This window comes from Micropterus dolomieu, linkage group LG18 (genome assembly GCF_021292245.1).
Source record: "Micropterus dolomieu isolate WLL.071019.BEF.003 ecotype Adirondacks linkage group LG18, ASM2129224v1, whole genome shotgun sequence".
Lineage (NCBI taxonomy): Eukaryota > Metazoa > Chordata > Actinopteri > Centrarchiformes > Centrarchidae > Micropterus > Micropterus dolomieu.
This window is the reverse complement of record NC_060167.1, coordinates 23,589,979-23,607,805: the sequence shown is the minus strand read 5'-3', so window position 1 is coordinate 23,607,805 and position 17,827 is coordinate 23,589,979. Positions and strand designations below refer to the sequence as shown.

At 39.7% G+C, this 17,827-nt stretch overlaps 2 protein-coding genes across 3 annotated transcripts in view; one reads left to right on the top strand and one right to left on the bottom strand.

The window, feature by feature from the left end:
• The window catches only part of faim2b (Fas apoptotic inhibitory molecule 2b), a 76,435-nt gene extending 71,650 nt beyond the window's left edge, over positions 1-4,785 (top strand). The window contains exons 3-13 of the mRNA XM_046075303.1: positions 1,957-2,005; positions 2,398-2,465; positions 2,563-2,627; positions 2,740-2,793; positions 2,881-2,931; positions 3,054-3,093; positions 3,190-3,227; positions 3,350-3,437; positions 3,538-3,633; positions 3,861-3,914; positions 4,032-4,785. Of these exons, the coding sequence (XP_045931259.1) occupies positions 1,957-2,005; positions 2,398-2,465; positions 2,563-2,627; positions 2,740-2,793; positions 2,881-2,931; positions 3,054-3,093; positions 3,190-3,227; positions 3,350-3,437; positions 3,538-3,633; positions 3,861-3,914; positions 4,032-4,181 (753 nt within the window). The 3' untranslated portion in view covers positions 4,182-4,785. The remainder of the gene's footprint in view (positions 1-1,956; positions 2,006-2,397; positions 2,466-2,562; positions 2,628-2,739; positions 2,794-2,880; positions 2,932-3,053; positions 3,094-3,189; positions 3,228-3,349; positions 3,438-3,537; positions 3,634-3,860; positions 3,915-4,031) is intronic.
• A 782-nt stretch (positions 4,786-5,567) lies between these two features.
• The window catches only part of LOC123987590 (RNA-binding motif, single-stranded-interacting protein 2-like), a 28,387-nt gene continuing 16,127 nt past the window's right edge, over positions 5,568-17,827 (bottom strand). For both annotated transcript variants that reach the window (XM_046076597.1, XM_046076598.1), the window contains exons 3-14: positions 17,751-17,809; positions 17,242-17,333; positions 14,110-14,267; positions 13,897-13,976; positions 13,660-13,769; positions 13,409-13,452; positions 13,115-13,208; positions 12,716-12,766; positions 12,367-12,477; positions 12,139-12,219; positions 10,347-10,434; positions 5,568-9,677 (exon numbers count right to left, since the gene is read on the bottom strand). In XM_046076597.1, coding sequence (XP_045932553.1) covers positions 10,354-10,434; positions 12,139-12,219; positions 12,367-12,477; positions 12,716-12,766; positions 13,115-13,208; positions 13,409-13,452; positions 13,660-13,769; positions 13,897-13,976; positions 14,110-14,267; positions 17,242-17,333; positions 17,751-17,809 — 961 coding nt within the window. In that variant the 3' untranslated portion in view covers positions 5,568-9,677; positions 10,347-10,353. The remainder of the gene's footprint in view (positions 9,678-10,346; positions 10,435-12,138; positions 12,220-12,366; positions 12,478-12,715; positions 12,767-13,114; positions 13,209-13,408; positions 13,453-13,659; positions 13,770-13,896; positions 13,977-14,109; positions 14,268-17,241; positions 17,334-17,750; positions 17,810-17,827) is intronic.

The window sequence follows — 17,827 nt, the reverse complement described above, 5'->3', positions numbered from 1 at the left end:
ATTATTATTATTATTATTATTATATAAGTCCCAGAGTTGCTCCACAGCGACTGAATTAATAAATTAATGGAAACCCTGGTTTCAAACATGCCAGAATAGAAGGTCATAATTCCATGTAAACATTCACATATGTTAACATTATCAATTGTAAACCAGACACTGTATCACCATGTATGTAACAGCATATGCAATAGTACTAGATCAATATGTACTGTAGCAGACTTTTCACTTTTCACTGGCTCTCAATGGAAGGTTAAACCATTAAAATGTGATCAGTGGTTTTCTCATGTGTGTACTTACTTAATGATCTATATTGATACACATTTCATTGTAACATTACATTTCTTTAGAGCCCCATGTCACGTTAGTGTCATTTCTAACTTCTTGGCAAAGCAGAGAACAATAAAATGAATATTAGTCAAAGTAGATCAAAGGTGCATGCTTGCTGGTAAATCTCATTATTACTGTTTTTAAAGGTTATGAGAGTGCTCCATTATGTTCTTAACTTCAATCCCATTAGCCTGGTGTGCCTGTTACTAAACACGTCTCTTACGCAATAACAAGATGTCAGAAATTCACTAGATTACTGTTGTGTTTTTAAATTATACGGCACAAACAAATCGAAACACCCCGCTGTCTACTGTAGCTTTGTTCAAGTGTTCCATTTATATACATAGCCATATACACAGTCTACATAAAGAAAAAGAGTGATGATCATACATCATAAGCTCTCTTGATAATAATAAATAGTAATGATGTCAGTCAACAAATGCACATGTGCAGGGGTTGTTGGTTTTGTTTTAATAGTCTTATACAACATGAAGATAATGCAGTGCATTTGCTGATTATCTTGTATGTCTGTGTTATTTCCCCGAAGTGGAGCAAAATACTTATGTAATGTATATGTAACTCAGATGTGTAAGTCCTGTGAGCCTTACGGGTGAGCACCAAGATGATTAACTGTCCTAGAACACTGCTAAGACAGTTGGTGCCAGTAAAGAGAGACATAAACGACACCCCCCTTTAGCAACAGCAGTGGTACAGTCTGGATTCATCTCAGTGTTTTGGCACTACCTGGACTTTGCTGGAACCACCTCATAGGCCGAGGATAGGGGTGGCGTGGGATCAGGGTTAGAGAGAGATTAACCACATATAAAGCTTCAGTATAATCCGCAAACTGGCGACAAATTCAGAGCAACAACTACTCTAAGAACAACATTTTTGCTCGCAACTCGCAGTGTTTTGGACCTTGCAAAGCCTGTTACACTTGGATTTACTTCAGGGTAGTCTTCCTCATCATCAGTAACACAAAGGTGCAAAAAAGGAACAATCATGAAAAAGGGAAAGGTACGTTTTTAACTTTCTTGAATTATAGTTACACTATTGCTTTGTAAGTGATGTTATGGTGCATGGATAAGGATCCATAACATTTTAATGTAATTTTAAGACATACATAATAGAGTCATGGCTTTGAGTTAGGATTGTAGAGATATGGCTCTCCTGTTTCTGATGGCCATCTCTTTTTAATGACAACATCACAGCCAGACATAAAATCCTCAACCACATTATGACATAAAATAAAAAAGATTTTGTGATTTTTGAACGTGTGAGAAAGAGCTCATTTAATTAACACTGGTTTCTCTGTACGTCAACTTTAGTGTCATCTGTGCTGATCTGTGCTGGAGGCCAATCACATCCATCCTAATCCTTTGACCTAATCAAACATGGAGGCTGTTTTGTAGACAAATCTGTAATGGAAAATTGTCTGCAGCAAGCTTTAACAGTCAAATCTCATGTGTCATAGACTGTGCACAGCAAAACAATAGGTGAAAGGAAAATAGTACTGTGCTGGCTCATGTGTGTGAGAGTAAACATGATCTGTTTTTTAACAGTTTTGAGAACAGTTTTTTGTGATTAAAAGTTGTAATGACCCTACTAAACTTAATATGATCCCAGCAGGTGAGTGATGACAATGAGCCACCCAGTTATCAGGAGGCGACTGCAGGTAAAAACTAATGTTCAAGATCCACCTAGACTTACTACACATATGACTGTCTGAGTCAAAGTACTTGGTGAAAGAAAATAAGACTGACAACATACACACAGGGCGATATTTATTCTTCCTCATATTTTGATGGCATATTTTGTTTAATTGCAATTTGTAATTTTAATAATAAATGCTACTAATGTTGCACCTTTTTCAAGTTTAAAAGTTGTGACTTGACATCACATTATGTGCTGAAAAGTACACATGGTAGTACCAGACCAGTTAAACCTCCCTCCTTCACGGTGACTTAATTTGTTGGAATAATTCAGCTGTAGTATCATTTTAAGACACCGCCTGGGATTTATCCTCAGTTAGTACAAACATGTCTCCTTCCTGCCTCTCTCTTTCAGGCTATGGGGAGATGGAGGCCCAGTTCGCCTGGGATGACAAGACCATCAGGCGGACCTTCGTCCGGAAGGTATAAATGTGTTACGCGAGACATTTGACACCGGTACAAAAACAATATCACAGTGACACACCTCCATTGCTCTGACACAATGTATGTCTGCCTGCAGGTATATGCCATTCTCATGGTTCAGCTGCTTGTCACAGTGGGAATTGTTGCTCTCTTCTCATTTTGGTAACTACTCTTGTGTTTCATCTACTATATCTCACAATAAACTATTTTACTTTTTTTTTTTACCACTTTGATTAAAACATGAATTGAGTCCATTTAATTGTCGTCTCTACAGCGCACCTGTGAGGTTTTATATTCAGACTCATCCTGGCTTGTACACGGCATCTTAGTAAGTGAAAACACACCATCACATTATAGTGTCCCCGTTACTTTATTTACTAAGTGTTGTATCATTATTTGCCTTTTTTTTTGACAGCCTCATGTTCTTTGCCACTTACATTGCGCTGTCCTGCTGTGGAGACCTGCGGTAATATTTCTTCTGCAATATTAGTAACAACAAAAACATTCATTACACATGCATACTGCTGTGTAACTACACATTTGAGAATTTAAATTGACAAAATGTATTTTCTTTTTTTACCCAAACAGGAGGCAGTTTCCTTGGAATATCATATTGTTAGTTCTCTTTGTGAGTATCCCTCACCATGAAAACAGTACATTCTTGTAGCTCTATACTCATTCAGAAAGCCTAACTGCGGTAATGTTTCTTTACTTCTTCCATCAGACTTTGAGCATGGCCTTCATGATGGGATTTGTGTCAAGGTAAATACATACTGTGACGCTGGCATGTGTCTATGTGGGGGTCTGACATTGATGTCAACTCATCCGAGTCTTTCCAGACTAAAAGACTATGCAATGAACGTGACTGCCTTCTCTTCCTCCAGCTTTTATAACACCAAATCAGTGATGCTGTGTCTGGGAATCACGGCTCTGGTGTGTCTTTCTGTCACCATCTTCAGCTTCCAGAGCAAGGTGGGAAGAACTGCTCAACTGCTTTTTCAATCACCCAAACAGGCAGATTTGATGAAATTGAATAAATCCATCATCCATCTTCTTCTCTATCCTGTTGCAGATTGATGTCACATCCTGTCAGGGCGTCCTGTTTTCTTTGTGTGTGGTCATGCTTCTCTGTGCCATCACCATCTCCATTGTTGTCCCTTTCGGATATGTAAGTTCGCCTCCTCCAGCAGGGCCAGCACGATCCACACCTTTCTAGAAGATGTCTAAAATAGCTGTGATTAATGATGAGTTAAAGTTGCAGGTTAATGCCTCAGGTGCTGATGGTGTATTTGGGTGTGGGAAGGGATTAGCCTCACAGATAATCTAGCAAAGCACTTAGCATCCAGCTATCCTTCTTACCAGTGTTTTGTAATGCACTTTTGTCTTGCGCCACAGGTTCCCTGGTTACATGCCACTTATGCTGTGGTAGGAGCCATTCTCTTCACTATGGTGAGAATCTGATACTTCATCAAATCCTCAATATTGTTCTGCTGAAGTATTTCTTGTTTGTTTTTGTTGCTCATTTCCTCTCCTTGTCATCTCCTTCTGTCTCTCCTTCTGCCACAGTTCCTGGCATTTGACACTCAGTTGCTGTTAGGGAACAAGCGCTACTCCATAAGTCCAGAGGAATATGTTTTTGCCACCCTCAGCCTCTACCTGGACATCATCTACCTATTCAGCTTCCTACTACAAATCATGGGCGGAGGCCGCGAGTAAAGCATCTCCTCCACTTTTCCCTGCATGCTCTATAGCTGTCTCTCAGCTGAACTATTTGAATTCTCAACAACTCAACAACCCACTTGGATTAATTACCCACATGAACCAGATGACATCAGGGCTATGCGGGTTTTGAATTAATCACTGTTATAGTTGTTTTTTCCATTTTTATTTTTTTATACATGAATCAAAACTTGTTCTCTGCTTTTGGTTATGTAACCTTGTCTATACAATCCCGCCTGATACCTTACCGTAGATGTTCACTGTACTCTGGCCATTCTGGTTGATCTGTTTTTGTATCCCTCTAGGGTCTAAATCGGCTCATAAGTGGATAAAACACCAAAACCACAGTTGAATATATTCAGGTTTTCCTTGCTGCATTAATGTGCACAATGTTCATGCATTTAGCACTTGAAGCAGTTCAGCATATTTGATTAAGCTGATCTACTTGCATGATTCTTGCAGTTCTTGGTTCGAATCCACATGGCTGAATCCACAGATAGTAAGTTTTTTTGGATCAAATTGTCAGTTAAATAAATGTAATGTAATCCATCAATGATGCAAAAACAGGGAAGATTCAGGAAATCTTTTCCAGTTCAGCAGGGTTTAGTTTGCTTTAATAACCATGTACAATATATAGTGTTTGTTTTATACTTGTCATCTATGATGGTATGCATTAAAAACAAGTTTAATGTTTTACTGTATGAGTGTGAGATACTTTCATAGTAACAGGTCAGTTTGAGCATGGATGTTTTCTGGGGAAATACTCTATGAGGGAAAGATGAATAAGGGGATTTCAGCTAACATCAAGACTTTTGAAGCTAAGATACAACCAACCACAAAGGGAAAATGTGTTTGTAGCAGCATACATACATTAACAACTTACTTTAGTTATTAGAGATCAGTTGCAATTTATATTGTAACTTTAATGTGGCCTTTGGGATCTGATAGAAAATTATTATTATTAGAAATGTTTAACTGTATAGCAAATAAAACATGTTAATATATATTTTTTCTAAAGACAATGAGCAGTGTCCATTTGACTGTGACATTATTAAAATAAAACTGACACGTGGAAAGAAATGTTTGATCATTATGATGTATGTATGAAGGCATTCAATCATTTCTTGACAGCTGTTCCACTCCAGATGTCCTTACAGAACAACTTCTAAACGTGTACAGAGGAGAAGCATGTAACCCTGTCAGCTGTATTGCCTCGCAGGTCCTGGGTGTCACAACTCCACCCAGCTGCTAGTAATGTCTTCTCATTCCTGCTCTGTTTCTCTCATCGTGTCACTAACTCTCCTGTTGTTGCAGATCCAGCCTACTCCCTCCTGCTCTCAACAATACAGCCCCTCTACCCTAAAAGTTACACAGTTCACGCAATCATTGAAACAAGGCTTTTATTAAAAAAAAAGAAAAACTGACATATTCAAAGAGAAAACCAAGAAAGAAGAAAAATCTTATCTCAATCAATAAAAAAAACACAAGTTACAGACAATTTAGCAACTCTGGCACAGGAAGACAAAAGTAGCCAAGTGGCTTTGCAAAATAACCAAATATCAAAACCTCTTTCCTCTAACAAAACTGTACAAAATGAGTTCTTGTATAAATAAGAAAACTGTTCACAAGCAGGGAGTGAGATGAGCCCAGTGAATTTTCTAAATGTCTGGGATTTACACAAACTGAGTTCATACAGTGTGGAGCAACAAGGTGTGTTTTTACTACTCCACGTTCAAAAATGTCACCGTAAGACATCATTTATGAGTTTTAATGTAAAACACAACTATGTTTATCGGCCATTAGCAAACTAACAGTATATAATCGCAAACTAATTTCTGTATATCATGAGGTTACTGAAAATTAAACAGATAAGTATGATATCTATATTACCAAATTAAAATAAAAGGGCACATTTTGAAAATCCAGACTGGGCAACATCTAACCACCTGTTTGGAAATCCTGTTTTAGCAGCAAAACATTTTAAAGCTATGAAATAAGCCATCTGATCTACATTAGGATGGACAAAAAAGAGCATTTTCAAATTGGTGTGGACAAAAAATAATAAGTGCAAGGAGATTTCTTTCTTCAAATGTTGTGTGCTGTATAGAGCACACCGTTGATTAGTGTTCGTTCCTACAATTTAAATGTAACTTAATGTAACTTAAAAGCAACTTCTGTATTTTTCCAGCTGGACCATATTTCCCCATGTTTTTGTATCTATGTGACTTTTGGGGACAAAATTTCTTGGAATTAGTCTAGTTTTGATCGAGTGTGCTTTGACAGGTTACAATTGCCCACAAGGATACTGGATCACTTTCAAAAAGGTTGAAAAATACCGAAGTTTATTTTTAAGGTTCTATAATTTTCATGATGCTAATAATTTTTGGAGCATCATGATTTCCTGTAATATTATCTCTTTGTAAATTTTTTTTTAAATAAATAAAAACACTGCATTGTAACAAGTGGTCATTTCATAGTTCCAAAATCCTGTTTTTGTATTAAAAGTGATGGCTAATACATGGAATATCATTTCTTTGAACATATAAACAATATCCATGACATTTTCCTTCATGGTGCACTGAATCTGAAAACTTGCTAGTCACTGTGTTATCTGGACAGGTTATACATCATAAAAAAAAAAGAAATAAAAACACAAAAGAAGAAACAAACATGTTGGTGTAAAGAGCAAGTGGAAGGAAAGAAAAAGACTATTTACAAAATTAGCTCTCGTGTCTGAAAACTCTCGCCATCATAAAGACTCTGTACTCCTTGTGGGTGTCTGCAGAGGCCAATAAAGTCCATAATGAGTCTGTTTACACCCACTCAAACATGCCATTACATATGCTGAAGGGAAACTCAGTTTAAGCAACACATGTAGTCAAAAGCAGACCATTTCTTGTTGTTCTTTTAAAAAATCAGCTGAAATATTTCGACACGTGTACTTCACTACATGACGGATAAAGCAGTGCCAAAAACATTCTCACAAAACCTTAAACCATAGTCATATTATATATGGAATATTGTTGTTATGTTACCACGCTTATTGTGATCTTTCTCTTTCTGAATCTATCAGAATAAGACCAAAAGGCAATTTATCCAGCTACACATAACAGATCGTCTACGGGTGAGAGCAGTTTGTCTGTGACCGAGAGCTAAAAGACGAGTGGACACAACATCTTTGGTTGCGGAAATGAACAATAGAAACACAGCAAAAAGTGTGACGTGAGAAAATGTGAAGATGTAACGAGAGTTCGAAACAGAACCATCAAACTGTGAGTCTTGAGAAAGACGTTATCACACTGTGTGTTTTTCACTGGATTCAAACATGGATTTTTGAGGAGCAGGAAGGGAAGCTCCTCATAGAAACCTACAGCTAACTCCACCGACATGACGACTACCTCTGGCCTGCTGCCATTTCTGTAGTATATACAACTTAGAGTCAATCCTGTGAGAGATCAGGCAGTTGATCCAGAGGAAAACATTAAGGCTTAGCTAAAAATAGTTTTTGCAGAATTTTTGGATCACTCACAAATCCATTCAGACTTGCTGTCTCACTAAAGGCTGTAAGAATCATCTTTAATGGCACTTCCATGGTCTAGTGAGCAGTCCTTTGTTAAACCATGATCTCTATTATCTACATATCTACAGTTTTTGATGTCTGTATAAATTAAAGTTCAACATATTTGGATGTGGTGACATGAGCTCCATGCAACATGCTGACTGTCAGACTGAAACACATCCGTTCTTGTGTGTAGGAAGCCTCCTCTAGTGTATATAAATCTTCTGGATCAGCACTAAATGAAGTCATTGTTTGGTTCAGCTCTCCACTCCACTGAAAGACTTTTCTACAAACATTTTGAGGACAGGCGACACAAGGGTTTGGAACAGAGATTTGTGTGAAAACAAAACGAAAAAGAGAAAAGTTGATGTGCACCAAAAAAAACAGCAACAACAACAACAAAACAGCATCAATCCCTATGCAGAGAAAAACATCTACTCTCTATAAAAAGCTAAACTCTACAGCTAAAACCGAATCTACTTAAAAGATGAATTCAACAAAAATAAGGCAAATTAGCTCAAAGGTTTTCAAGTGACAGACAAAAGAAAAAAAAACTGAAAGCATTTAACTTTCTACACACAAAAATTCACTGACAGAGAATCAAACTCAGGTGACAACAGCAGCATTGACTTACAGCTCCCTTTCCTTTCAAACTAATTATTCTCAGGGATGGTGTTAGTCATCTATCTGATTTCCCTCATTGCTTTTAAACTATATATCTTAATTTAGTAACTGCATTGCTCTTTGTACACATAATCTTTCAGTAATCTAACTGCTCAAGATCTAACGCATGTTCACTTCATCCCTAGGTCAGAGGGTGAATTTAATGATACCTGAAGGTTTGTCACAACAAAACCGCTTAAAACCACTTCTCATGGTCACCGATGTATCATGGGGTCACACTAAAACAAAATTGCTGTTAGCATGAACAGGTGTCTGTCTGATGTCTTTTTTGATGGTGGGTATAGGATGTGAGCTGAAGTGAAAGTCATCCAACCATCTGGATAGGATCATTTCCATGAGCTAACTATTAGAGCTCATCATTAATGTGTGGGGTAAAGATCCATTTCATCATCTTTATAGGCTACAGTATTAAATAACTTTTCTACAAATGTTTGTTTCAATGGTCAAAAAACCCTCTACAAAATAGAACTATAATTCAAATATAAATAGAAATAATTGATTGTCTTTTGTTAACTTATGGAAGAATGTTTTTAAAAAAAAAAGACTAAATTATAAAACTATGTTACTATCATCTGTGCGTGAATAGAAATCTCTGCAGCAGTTACAGGAAGAAGTAGCTTTAAACGGTTTGCCTCCCACGGTTACAATGACTCCACACATCAGACGAGCAAAAGTGTTTTTAAATCTGTACAAAGTGTTGCCCCTGCTGCTGCGAATAGAATGTCAAACAACAGACATCAGGAAATAAAAATAAAAGTTTGCATATTTTACAAAATAAAAATAAAAGACACATTGTGTTTAAACTCTTCCTTGAATCACCCTGAAACATCCAGAAGCTTTTTTCTTTTAAAAATAAGATTTTGTTATATTATGCACACAAAAATAATGCTCTGTGTCTTTTCCTCCTCTCTTTAATTTTTTTCTGTTTCTTTTTTTAAAACTTCTTATGTTTCCTTTTTTTCAGTTATCAAAATAGATAAAAGCGTCTGTGAAGAAGATTCCCACCTTTGGTTGATCGACTCTTGAGGAAGTGAGCAGGAAAGTCCAATGATGTGAGTGTTGTCCTTTTTCTTAAAAAAAAAAAAAAAGAAAATACAGATATACGCACGCACGCACGCATGCACATGTTCCTTTTGTTATCCATGTTCAAGTCCAGGTGTTTGGTGATGGTATGGAGCACAGTTCTCTCTTCCAGCTGAATCCTGTTTGGTTGGATTCATCTCGTGCCCTCGCCCCCACCCTGCTGGGAGCTGTGAAACACACATAACTCAGTACCGATACACTGTACCTGCTCAACCTTCTTTCTTGCACACAACAGTGCTCAAAACAGCTAAAATTTGTTCAGCAGCACTTCAGCAGTTTGCAGCATAAACACAAAATAGATAAATAAATTAGCTAAAACGATAAAAAACAGGACAGAGTGGCTTAAAATAGCGCGGTTTCAAAAACTGCTGTCCCCATTAGTCATTTAGATGCAAAAGCATGTGAAAGTACGGTCCAGGTTGAAAAATACCAAAATTCCCCATTTTGTATGTTGGTTTATTCGCCATTTTGATTTTCTGAAACAGCAGCATAGGAATGCAATGCTGCTTGTGTAAGTCCCATCTGTCTGAGCTCAGGAGAGGACTGCACATCTCATAAACATTCCCCTCTCCTCAAATGATGCTAGAACCCATTTCCAATCATTCCTCTAAGTTTTAATTGTAATGTCCCAATCAGACCAGTATGTGTCCTAAATTAAAACGTGAAAAGGTGTCTGAGTTGTTTGTTTCAAATATTACCAATAACACAATTGGTGTTATTTGCAATGATAATAATTATTGCACCATATTTTCCTGTCAGCCCTGCTGATTGTGACTTTGCAGTTTAGACACTGTGTAATGTGCAGCACAGGAGCAGAGACACTTTCACTGTCCTACCTTAGCTTTACTTGGTGTGTTGGTACGAGTAGTTTGTGTGTTCTGCAGGAGTCTCCATGCCAACCTGTTGCTGTTGACCACCATTCTCCTAAAAAAAAAAACAAAAGAGGACAGGTTATTTGGAGATGAATCTACTTGATGATTAATGACAATGTGTGAAAATTAGACTTTAGATTAGATTTTATTACAGATACAAAGAAGATGACGGCCTGTATTTTCCCACTGCTCTCCCCACCAAATCAAAGATATTATCTGCCTTTGAGTAAACAAACCAAAAAACAGCAGTCAGATTTTACAGGTAAAATCTGTTTACTAAAAGCCAGTGCCCACCACGAGACATATTTACTGAGAGGCATGCCTGACATTTACCTTGTGCTATAAATTAAGGAGTGGTTGAGGTTCATCGACCCAATTCTACCTTCACACCCTTCACACTACTCCTGCCTCTCCTCTCATACCTCCCACTTGATTTCATCTATCCAATCACAGCCGGAGTTCCTGGCTTACTGCTGTGCCTCTTCCCATTCATAAACCTCCACTTTTTATTCCTTAATCGCTGTCTTGCTCTTCCTGCAGGCTCCACTATCACTGAGCTCCACCTTACAACAAATGACTCAAGACTCCCCGCAGGCTCAGACACCCTCCTGCAGAGCGCTCAGCCAGGATCTGCTACAGCACTGGAGCACAAACACTGTGGACTCTGCGCCAAACGTCTCCATAAAAAGATTCTGACTCTCATTCTTGAGTGGAAAAGGCTCTTCCAGTTGAATAATGGATGAGCTAATACAGAGCCAGACTGTGGAGGTAATGTATATTAATACAATCATTATGTAATAAACTGTTATCATAAATTAGTCAAAGAGAAAGACAGAAATGCATTCTTTACACAATGTTTTTCTGAAAGCAGGTGCTAAAGCACAATGTAAATGTAAAAAAATATATATTTAAATAACCAATATTTGGAATAAAATGTAGACTGCTATTGTAGGCTCACGCTACCTCAATAGCTTATTAGGTCTGAATTATTTGCTAAACGTTTGTTGTTGCCTAAAGCTCAGCTTTCATGTGGTTGCCAAAGATATCGAACCTTTGATTGAAAGCTGCCCTTTTAAAAAAAACTGCCCTTTTAGACTAAAACTGTCAATAACAAAAGAAATGGAATTTCAGTGGCGGTCAGGGTCAAAAAGCATTAAAATCAAGAAAATATGATCAAGTGCTGAATCTGAGGTTTACTTACAGACAAAGTGTAAGGCCATCAACTTATCAACAATAACAGAAAAAGAGAAACTATATAATAATTTTAAATCTGTCCAAGTCAGTCACATCACGTTTCTGCAAAGACAAATTCAGTAATGACGTGACTCCTGCTTGTCTTGTGTTTCAGTTTTATCTTTCCAAAATAGGACATAAATCAATAGTATTTTTATACCACGGCACTTTTGGGACCTGAAAAAAGACTAAATCTCTGATCATTTTTTTGTATTTATAGAATACAGAAATCATCAAAGCCACTACGCCTGCTTCCATCTGGCATTTAACAACACACACACCTTCCCATGGACACTGTCCAGCTCAGTCCATTTAAAAAATCAGCTCCCCTTGCTTTTGTGCCTTAGCGCTGGCACTCCTTGAAATACTGTACATACAAAGAAGACCTGTCGTGCTGAAAGCAGCAGTTTTTTTTAAGCACATACACCCGTCAAGTTTTAGTAAATACGTCCCTATAAGAGTAGTTATTAGTCACCCACTTATATTGAATGTAAGCAGCTGAGGTTGAGGCTTAGCTTCATACCTCTACTGTGACACTGGAGGGAGGCACTGGGGTGTACTGGGGGATGTAGGTCCCCTGCATAGTTGTGTTGGCCGGAATATACTGTAGGGAAGGCAGAGAGGAAAACACAAGTTGTGTGTAATATTTGACATGAATAATTCATCTCAGGACAGTTAGATATGGTGACAATTTTCTGCCTAATGCATGTGTGTGTGTGTGTGTGTGTGCGTGCGTGTGATTGGTACTGACTGTGCCCGTGCTGCCCAGGGACAGGTGGTTTAGCTGCTGGGTGAGAGGTCCCATCATGGACGTGGGCTGGATGGACATGGCGTGATCCATAGTTGGAGTAAGAACTGTACCCTGTGAATGCACAGAAACACACACAAACAATCTATCACTAATGGAATCACTAACCACCTCCCACAGTGGTTTGAGCACTTAGATTTCAATCCGTCTCAAATGCTTCTCAGTTGCGTTTAAAGCTCTTAGGTTTTTTTTGCTAGTGGATAGCTATCTGATCCACCCAAGGCACATAAAGTGGCTAAGTATAAATGAAGTATATGAGGGGAAGTGAAGGTGGTGAAGGAGGGATACTCACAGCTGGCTGCATGAGGTATGACTGATGGTGCATCCAGGATGGGCTGTGTACCTATAGATCAGGAGACACATCATGAAACTCATTTGTTCATCTGTTGCCTTCACAGTCCCATCAGAGCCGTTATTATGTAAGCTTGCAGAGAAAAGTCATGAGAAAGAGATTGTAAAGCCCCTTGTGGCAAATTGTGATTTGTGATATTGGGCAATATAAATATAATTGACTTGAGAAGAGGCAGAACCTGCAGAATTTCCTCCCTGAGTGTCTGTTAACTTGCATAAAGTGGACATAATGAGGGGATTGGCACAGAAAGTTGACATTAAGACATAAATATAAAAATAAAAAGTCAGTATGGCTATTAAAGAAATTAATTTGGATTATAAATACAATGAAATGTCCCACCTGGTAGGATGAGACAGGAGAATGCATGTAGGGTGAGAGGGAAGTCTGGGCGATCATTCGGTTTGGAGCCAGACCGTAGTGTGAGGAGTAGAAGCTGGTGAACAGACATAGCAAAGTCAGAATAAAACACACCACACCATGTCAACAAGCCTCCAACAAGTCTCCAGTTACACAAACAACATCTGTGTTCCTGCAATGCCCAGCAGAGGGCAGCATTTTACTAGGGTTTAAGTACTACACTTATTTTCCTGGAGGGTTGGGACTGTTTTCAGTAACTTCATGCATACCACTCACCCATTTTGTAAGGCTGTGGGGTCATACGCAAGCGTCATTCCTCCCTGGGAAAACAATACACAGGATTCAGAACCCGTGAGGTCATGCAAACACTGCTGCAGCCTGTCCCAAAACAGCCAGCTAGCTCACAGCGAGAATAATCAACTTCAAAGCATTTTAACACGTTCTTGCTTTAATTTTCAGCAGGAAATGCAACACACGAGGACAGGAAGTTCACTTTAAGAACCATGAGTTAAAAGTGGCAGCCTCACCGCGTCACCGTCTCTAGCCCAGGGCCTTCCATTCTGGAGGTACTTCCCCTGGTTCTGCCTCTTCTTCTGACCTCCGTCTGCAAACTTACATAATAAGGGCTCTGTGGGCACTGCGAAAGCAACACATGAAATAAGAGAGTGAATTCAGTGTTCACAGTGGAGAACAAGAACACTAAGCTCTGGCACCAACAACAACAATATCAGGTTCCTATAAAACAAAACAAACATTCCACGCACCAGGCACTCCCGGTGGAGTCTTGATGAATTTGCCATTGAAATGCTGGATTATGGCCTCGCACTTCTCAGTTGACTCCATTCTGAAATACAGTCATGGTCAAATTTACTACATGAGCCAGAATTGCACAGACTGCTTTTTATTTATGGTACAACCTGTGCTCAAGTCACCATCATACACCACAATGGAATAGCGCATTATGTCTTGAGTCTGACCTGGCAAATCCCACGCCCCGGCTGGTCCCGTTAGCGTCTCGGAGGATGCGTGTGGAAATGACCTGGCCAAAGGACTTGAGCATGCTCTCCAGCTCTTGCTCATCCATAGACACTGGCAGGTTGGAGATGTAGAGGTTGGTGGGGTCCTGCTCTTGTTGCTATACAGTTAGAGGACAGGAAAATCAGTTCACATACAGATCCTCTTTTTTTTTACCTAAATGAAGAGATGATTCTTTTCTTTTCATTTCTTCATGTATCTCACTGGAGGATATGAGCCCAACGCAATATATATTTTAGCACAACACCATGTATTTGCGTTGGGCAAATGGAATATTTCTTGTCACTTTCAAAATCTTTTTCACACAGCAGATATTCCTGTGTAGGCAGTAGAGTGACCTGTCTTTCCATCAACACCTGCCATCACTCTTTGCAGATTAATGCTTCATCATAACCGTGCATCATGTCAAGCCTCATTTTGTGCTAAGACCCGATAAAATGTTTTTAAGCAAATAGACCAATAAATTGAAACCCTGAATAATTTGTCATCCATGTGGCGCCTGTGTCATTGCCTTTACTAAGGCAAAATCCAAATGCACACAAAAATATACAAACACATGCAAATATGAATTTGTCTGCAAAGATAAAGTCACAGTTTGGAGGGATGTTGTCTAATTAAGAGATCTTGATAGCTGCACGTTAATGAAAGAGAAGAGATTATTCAGAGGCTTATTTTGTGGCACCAGCTTGAAAGTGAAACCTTGTGTGACTGTGCAGAAGCAGACAGGAAGCCAGGCATGAAGTCAAAGAGTACAGAGAGCAACAGAAGCCTGGCAACCAGGAGAGAAGAGGCTGGGCTAAAAAGAGGGGAAGGGAAACAGAGAGTGGATATGGCGGAGGGATGGTGGGAGAAATGAGTAGCTTAAAATGCTGATATTTTATACAGGAGAGAACTGAAAAGATAGGAAGTAGTGGGAGTCTTGAGTAATTTGGGTAATGAAAGAGGAGGATGACAGAAAAGAGAAGAAGGGAAAGAGGGTGAATGAGTGCCTGCTCATTAACAGGCTCTTCTCTTTTGTCAAAATATTGTTTATCTCCATCATGTTCAATTTTGCGCCCTCTTCTTTACACTTACTGCTATCAGATAGCTCTACTACCCACACATAATACACTTTTTCAATTGAAAATTGAACAATAATTCAGTGGATAATCATCTGAACTAGAGTGACCCAAGCACCAAACAGGAGAGGACAGCCAGGAGTCAGATGCTAGTGCAGGTGGGTGCGCGAGTTCAGCCAGATTTGACGGAGGCGAGCCGGTGAGTTTGATGATCCGACAATAAAGATTGAGGATTTTTATGGTATTAAAGTGTGTCAAAAGCTATCGAAAATGAAGATTTACTGCCTATATGAGTAGCCTGTGTTCTCAGGCGTGAGCCACCTGGCAAAGAGATAACCTATTTTCTGTCATAGTCGTCACACTCTGGGTGTGGCAATATGACCATTATGTAACACAGTGGCACACGGCAGACGAGACTAATGGAGTTCAAGGCTCAAAGACAATGTAACAAAGAAAAAAGCATCCTTTTTATCCTTCTATTTACCCTTTACCTCTGCCGGTACACACAATATCCCATTTCATATTCATTGTCAGTTGTAGATATGAAAAGGCTGTTGGATGCAGGCCAGGCACATGCGAATGGGATTTGCTGAGGCATCACAGTGCATTTTTTTGTGCGTGCCAGACCCTAGGTGAGCCATGTCTGTTGAGGTGTGTCTCTGTGTGCTTACCAGATTTGCCTGCTTATGTGTCGAGAAGCACATGCGAGCTGACGTCTGAGTTTGAACAGGGAGGTGCTGGGAAGTAAGAAGAGATCTATTTTTAAGTCTCCCATGGTTCCCTTGTCCCTATGCATGCGGCTTCTCTGGGCACGCAGACGGTGGCTGAGTGGCCCGTTCAGGGACTGAGCACACCCTGAGGACAGCGAGCGCAAGGTGTGGCTCATTCTGTTTGCGAACAACACTCTGCAGCAGCCATGGTGAAGGCGCAAACGGGTGAAGCTGCACTTAAGAGTTTGATATAAAACTGATTTTAGACTACTGCTTGTTTTTCCCGACCTAAGGTAACCCAGTGACTGTACCGGCTGTGTATATTTAGGATTTTATAGTGGTTATCAACACCTCTGACTGAGCACATGTTGTCTGGATGAGTCAAGTCTTGGTGTCCAGTTGCACTTGTCGGGTATTGAGATACACAGGATTGTGTGGCAATGTTAGAGAGGAGGTGCAATGAACTTAGACTCTGGCTTTAGTTGCACTAGACTGGTTCAGGTCAGCTGGCAGCGTGGATCTGTTACAGTTATCCAGGGTTGGGCTGAGGGAGACCCTGGTGTTAAATTGCAGTGGGTCTGTTTGGGTACAGGACAAGGAGGAGGGGGCAGGGACACTGGGGTGGAGTGTATTAAGTGCTGGTGTCAGCCCCAGGCTTGGGCCCAGACGATGGACAATGCCAGCCCATTGTGCCTGTCCCATTGACGGTGGGTGTAGTGGCACCCTCCCCTGGGTTCCCTCAATGGGGAGCCGGAGAGCGAGAGGGATCAGCTTAATGGGCCGACAAGAGTTGCTTTGACTGCAGACACTTGGACAAAGAGGGCAGAACAAGCGCTACAACAGGAGCAGGTTAGCAACATACACAAGCACAGAGACAAGGGCGTGAAGGGAATGAAGAGAGAAGGTGGCGAGGAGGGCCGTGAAGAAAGAGGAGACAAAATGAGGATGAAAGGGAAGGCAGTAAAGGATTAACGCAAGTGGTAAAATAACAACAAAAAAAGATTAAAAAGGGAGCCATTTTGCTTGTAGTAGTTATCCTTCTTACAACTGTCCATTAATGGTTCAGCCAATGAAGTATGATGGAATCCACGCCTCCCTATAAACCCTTATCTTCAACCCTTGCCAATCAAAGGGTGAGTCTGTGCTTGTGGAGTAAGGGACTATGGCTTAAGTTGGTTAAAGTTTAGCAGGTGTCTCTATAGAGATCAATAAATTTTGGAGAGGGGCCAATCTGGAACATAAGGTGAACTTGGGGGTAAAAGAAGTGGTGGTTCTATAAGCTGATCAAGAGGTGGCTAATTCTTACTTTGGCCATTTGAGCCTGGACCCCACTGGACTTCAGAGCTGTAACAGCTTTCTGTGCGGCTGCTGGACTGTCAAAGTCCACAAAGCCATAGCCTGTAAAACAGACAAATACATATTAAAGTCGCTGTGGTGTTATTTAGTTTTGAAGAGCTTTCTTGCTGAGAGTTAAGAAGATCAATACCACTCTCATATCCGTTGGTTGAAAATGAAGCTAAAGCAAGGTGACAATTAGCTTAGCTTCGCATAGAATGAGACATTTTTATGCTAAGCTAAGCGTCTCCTGGTTGTGGCTTCATATTTAGCAGATGGACTTAAGATTAATACCGATCTTCTCATCCAAATCTCAGCAAACAAACAAATAAGTGCTTTTCCCAATATGTTGCAATGCTCCATTAACCAAACAGTCCAAACCAGTGAAATAAGTGAAGGTAACAGTGATTAAAAAGTCATAATGCCAACTTTCAATCTTATTTTTTTTTTAAATTCCAACCTTAAAACCACACAACTCACCTTTGCATTTGTTGGTGGTTTTATCCAAGATGGCCTTGGTGGACACAATCTTGCCATACCTTCAGTGACAGAAAAGA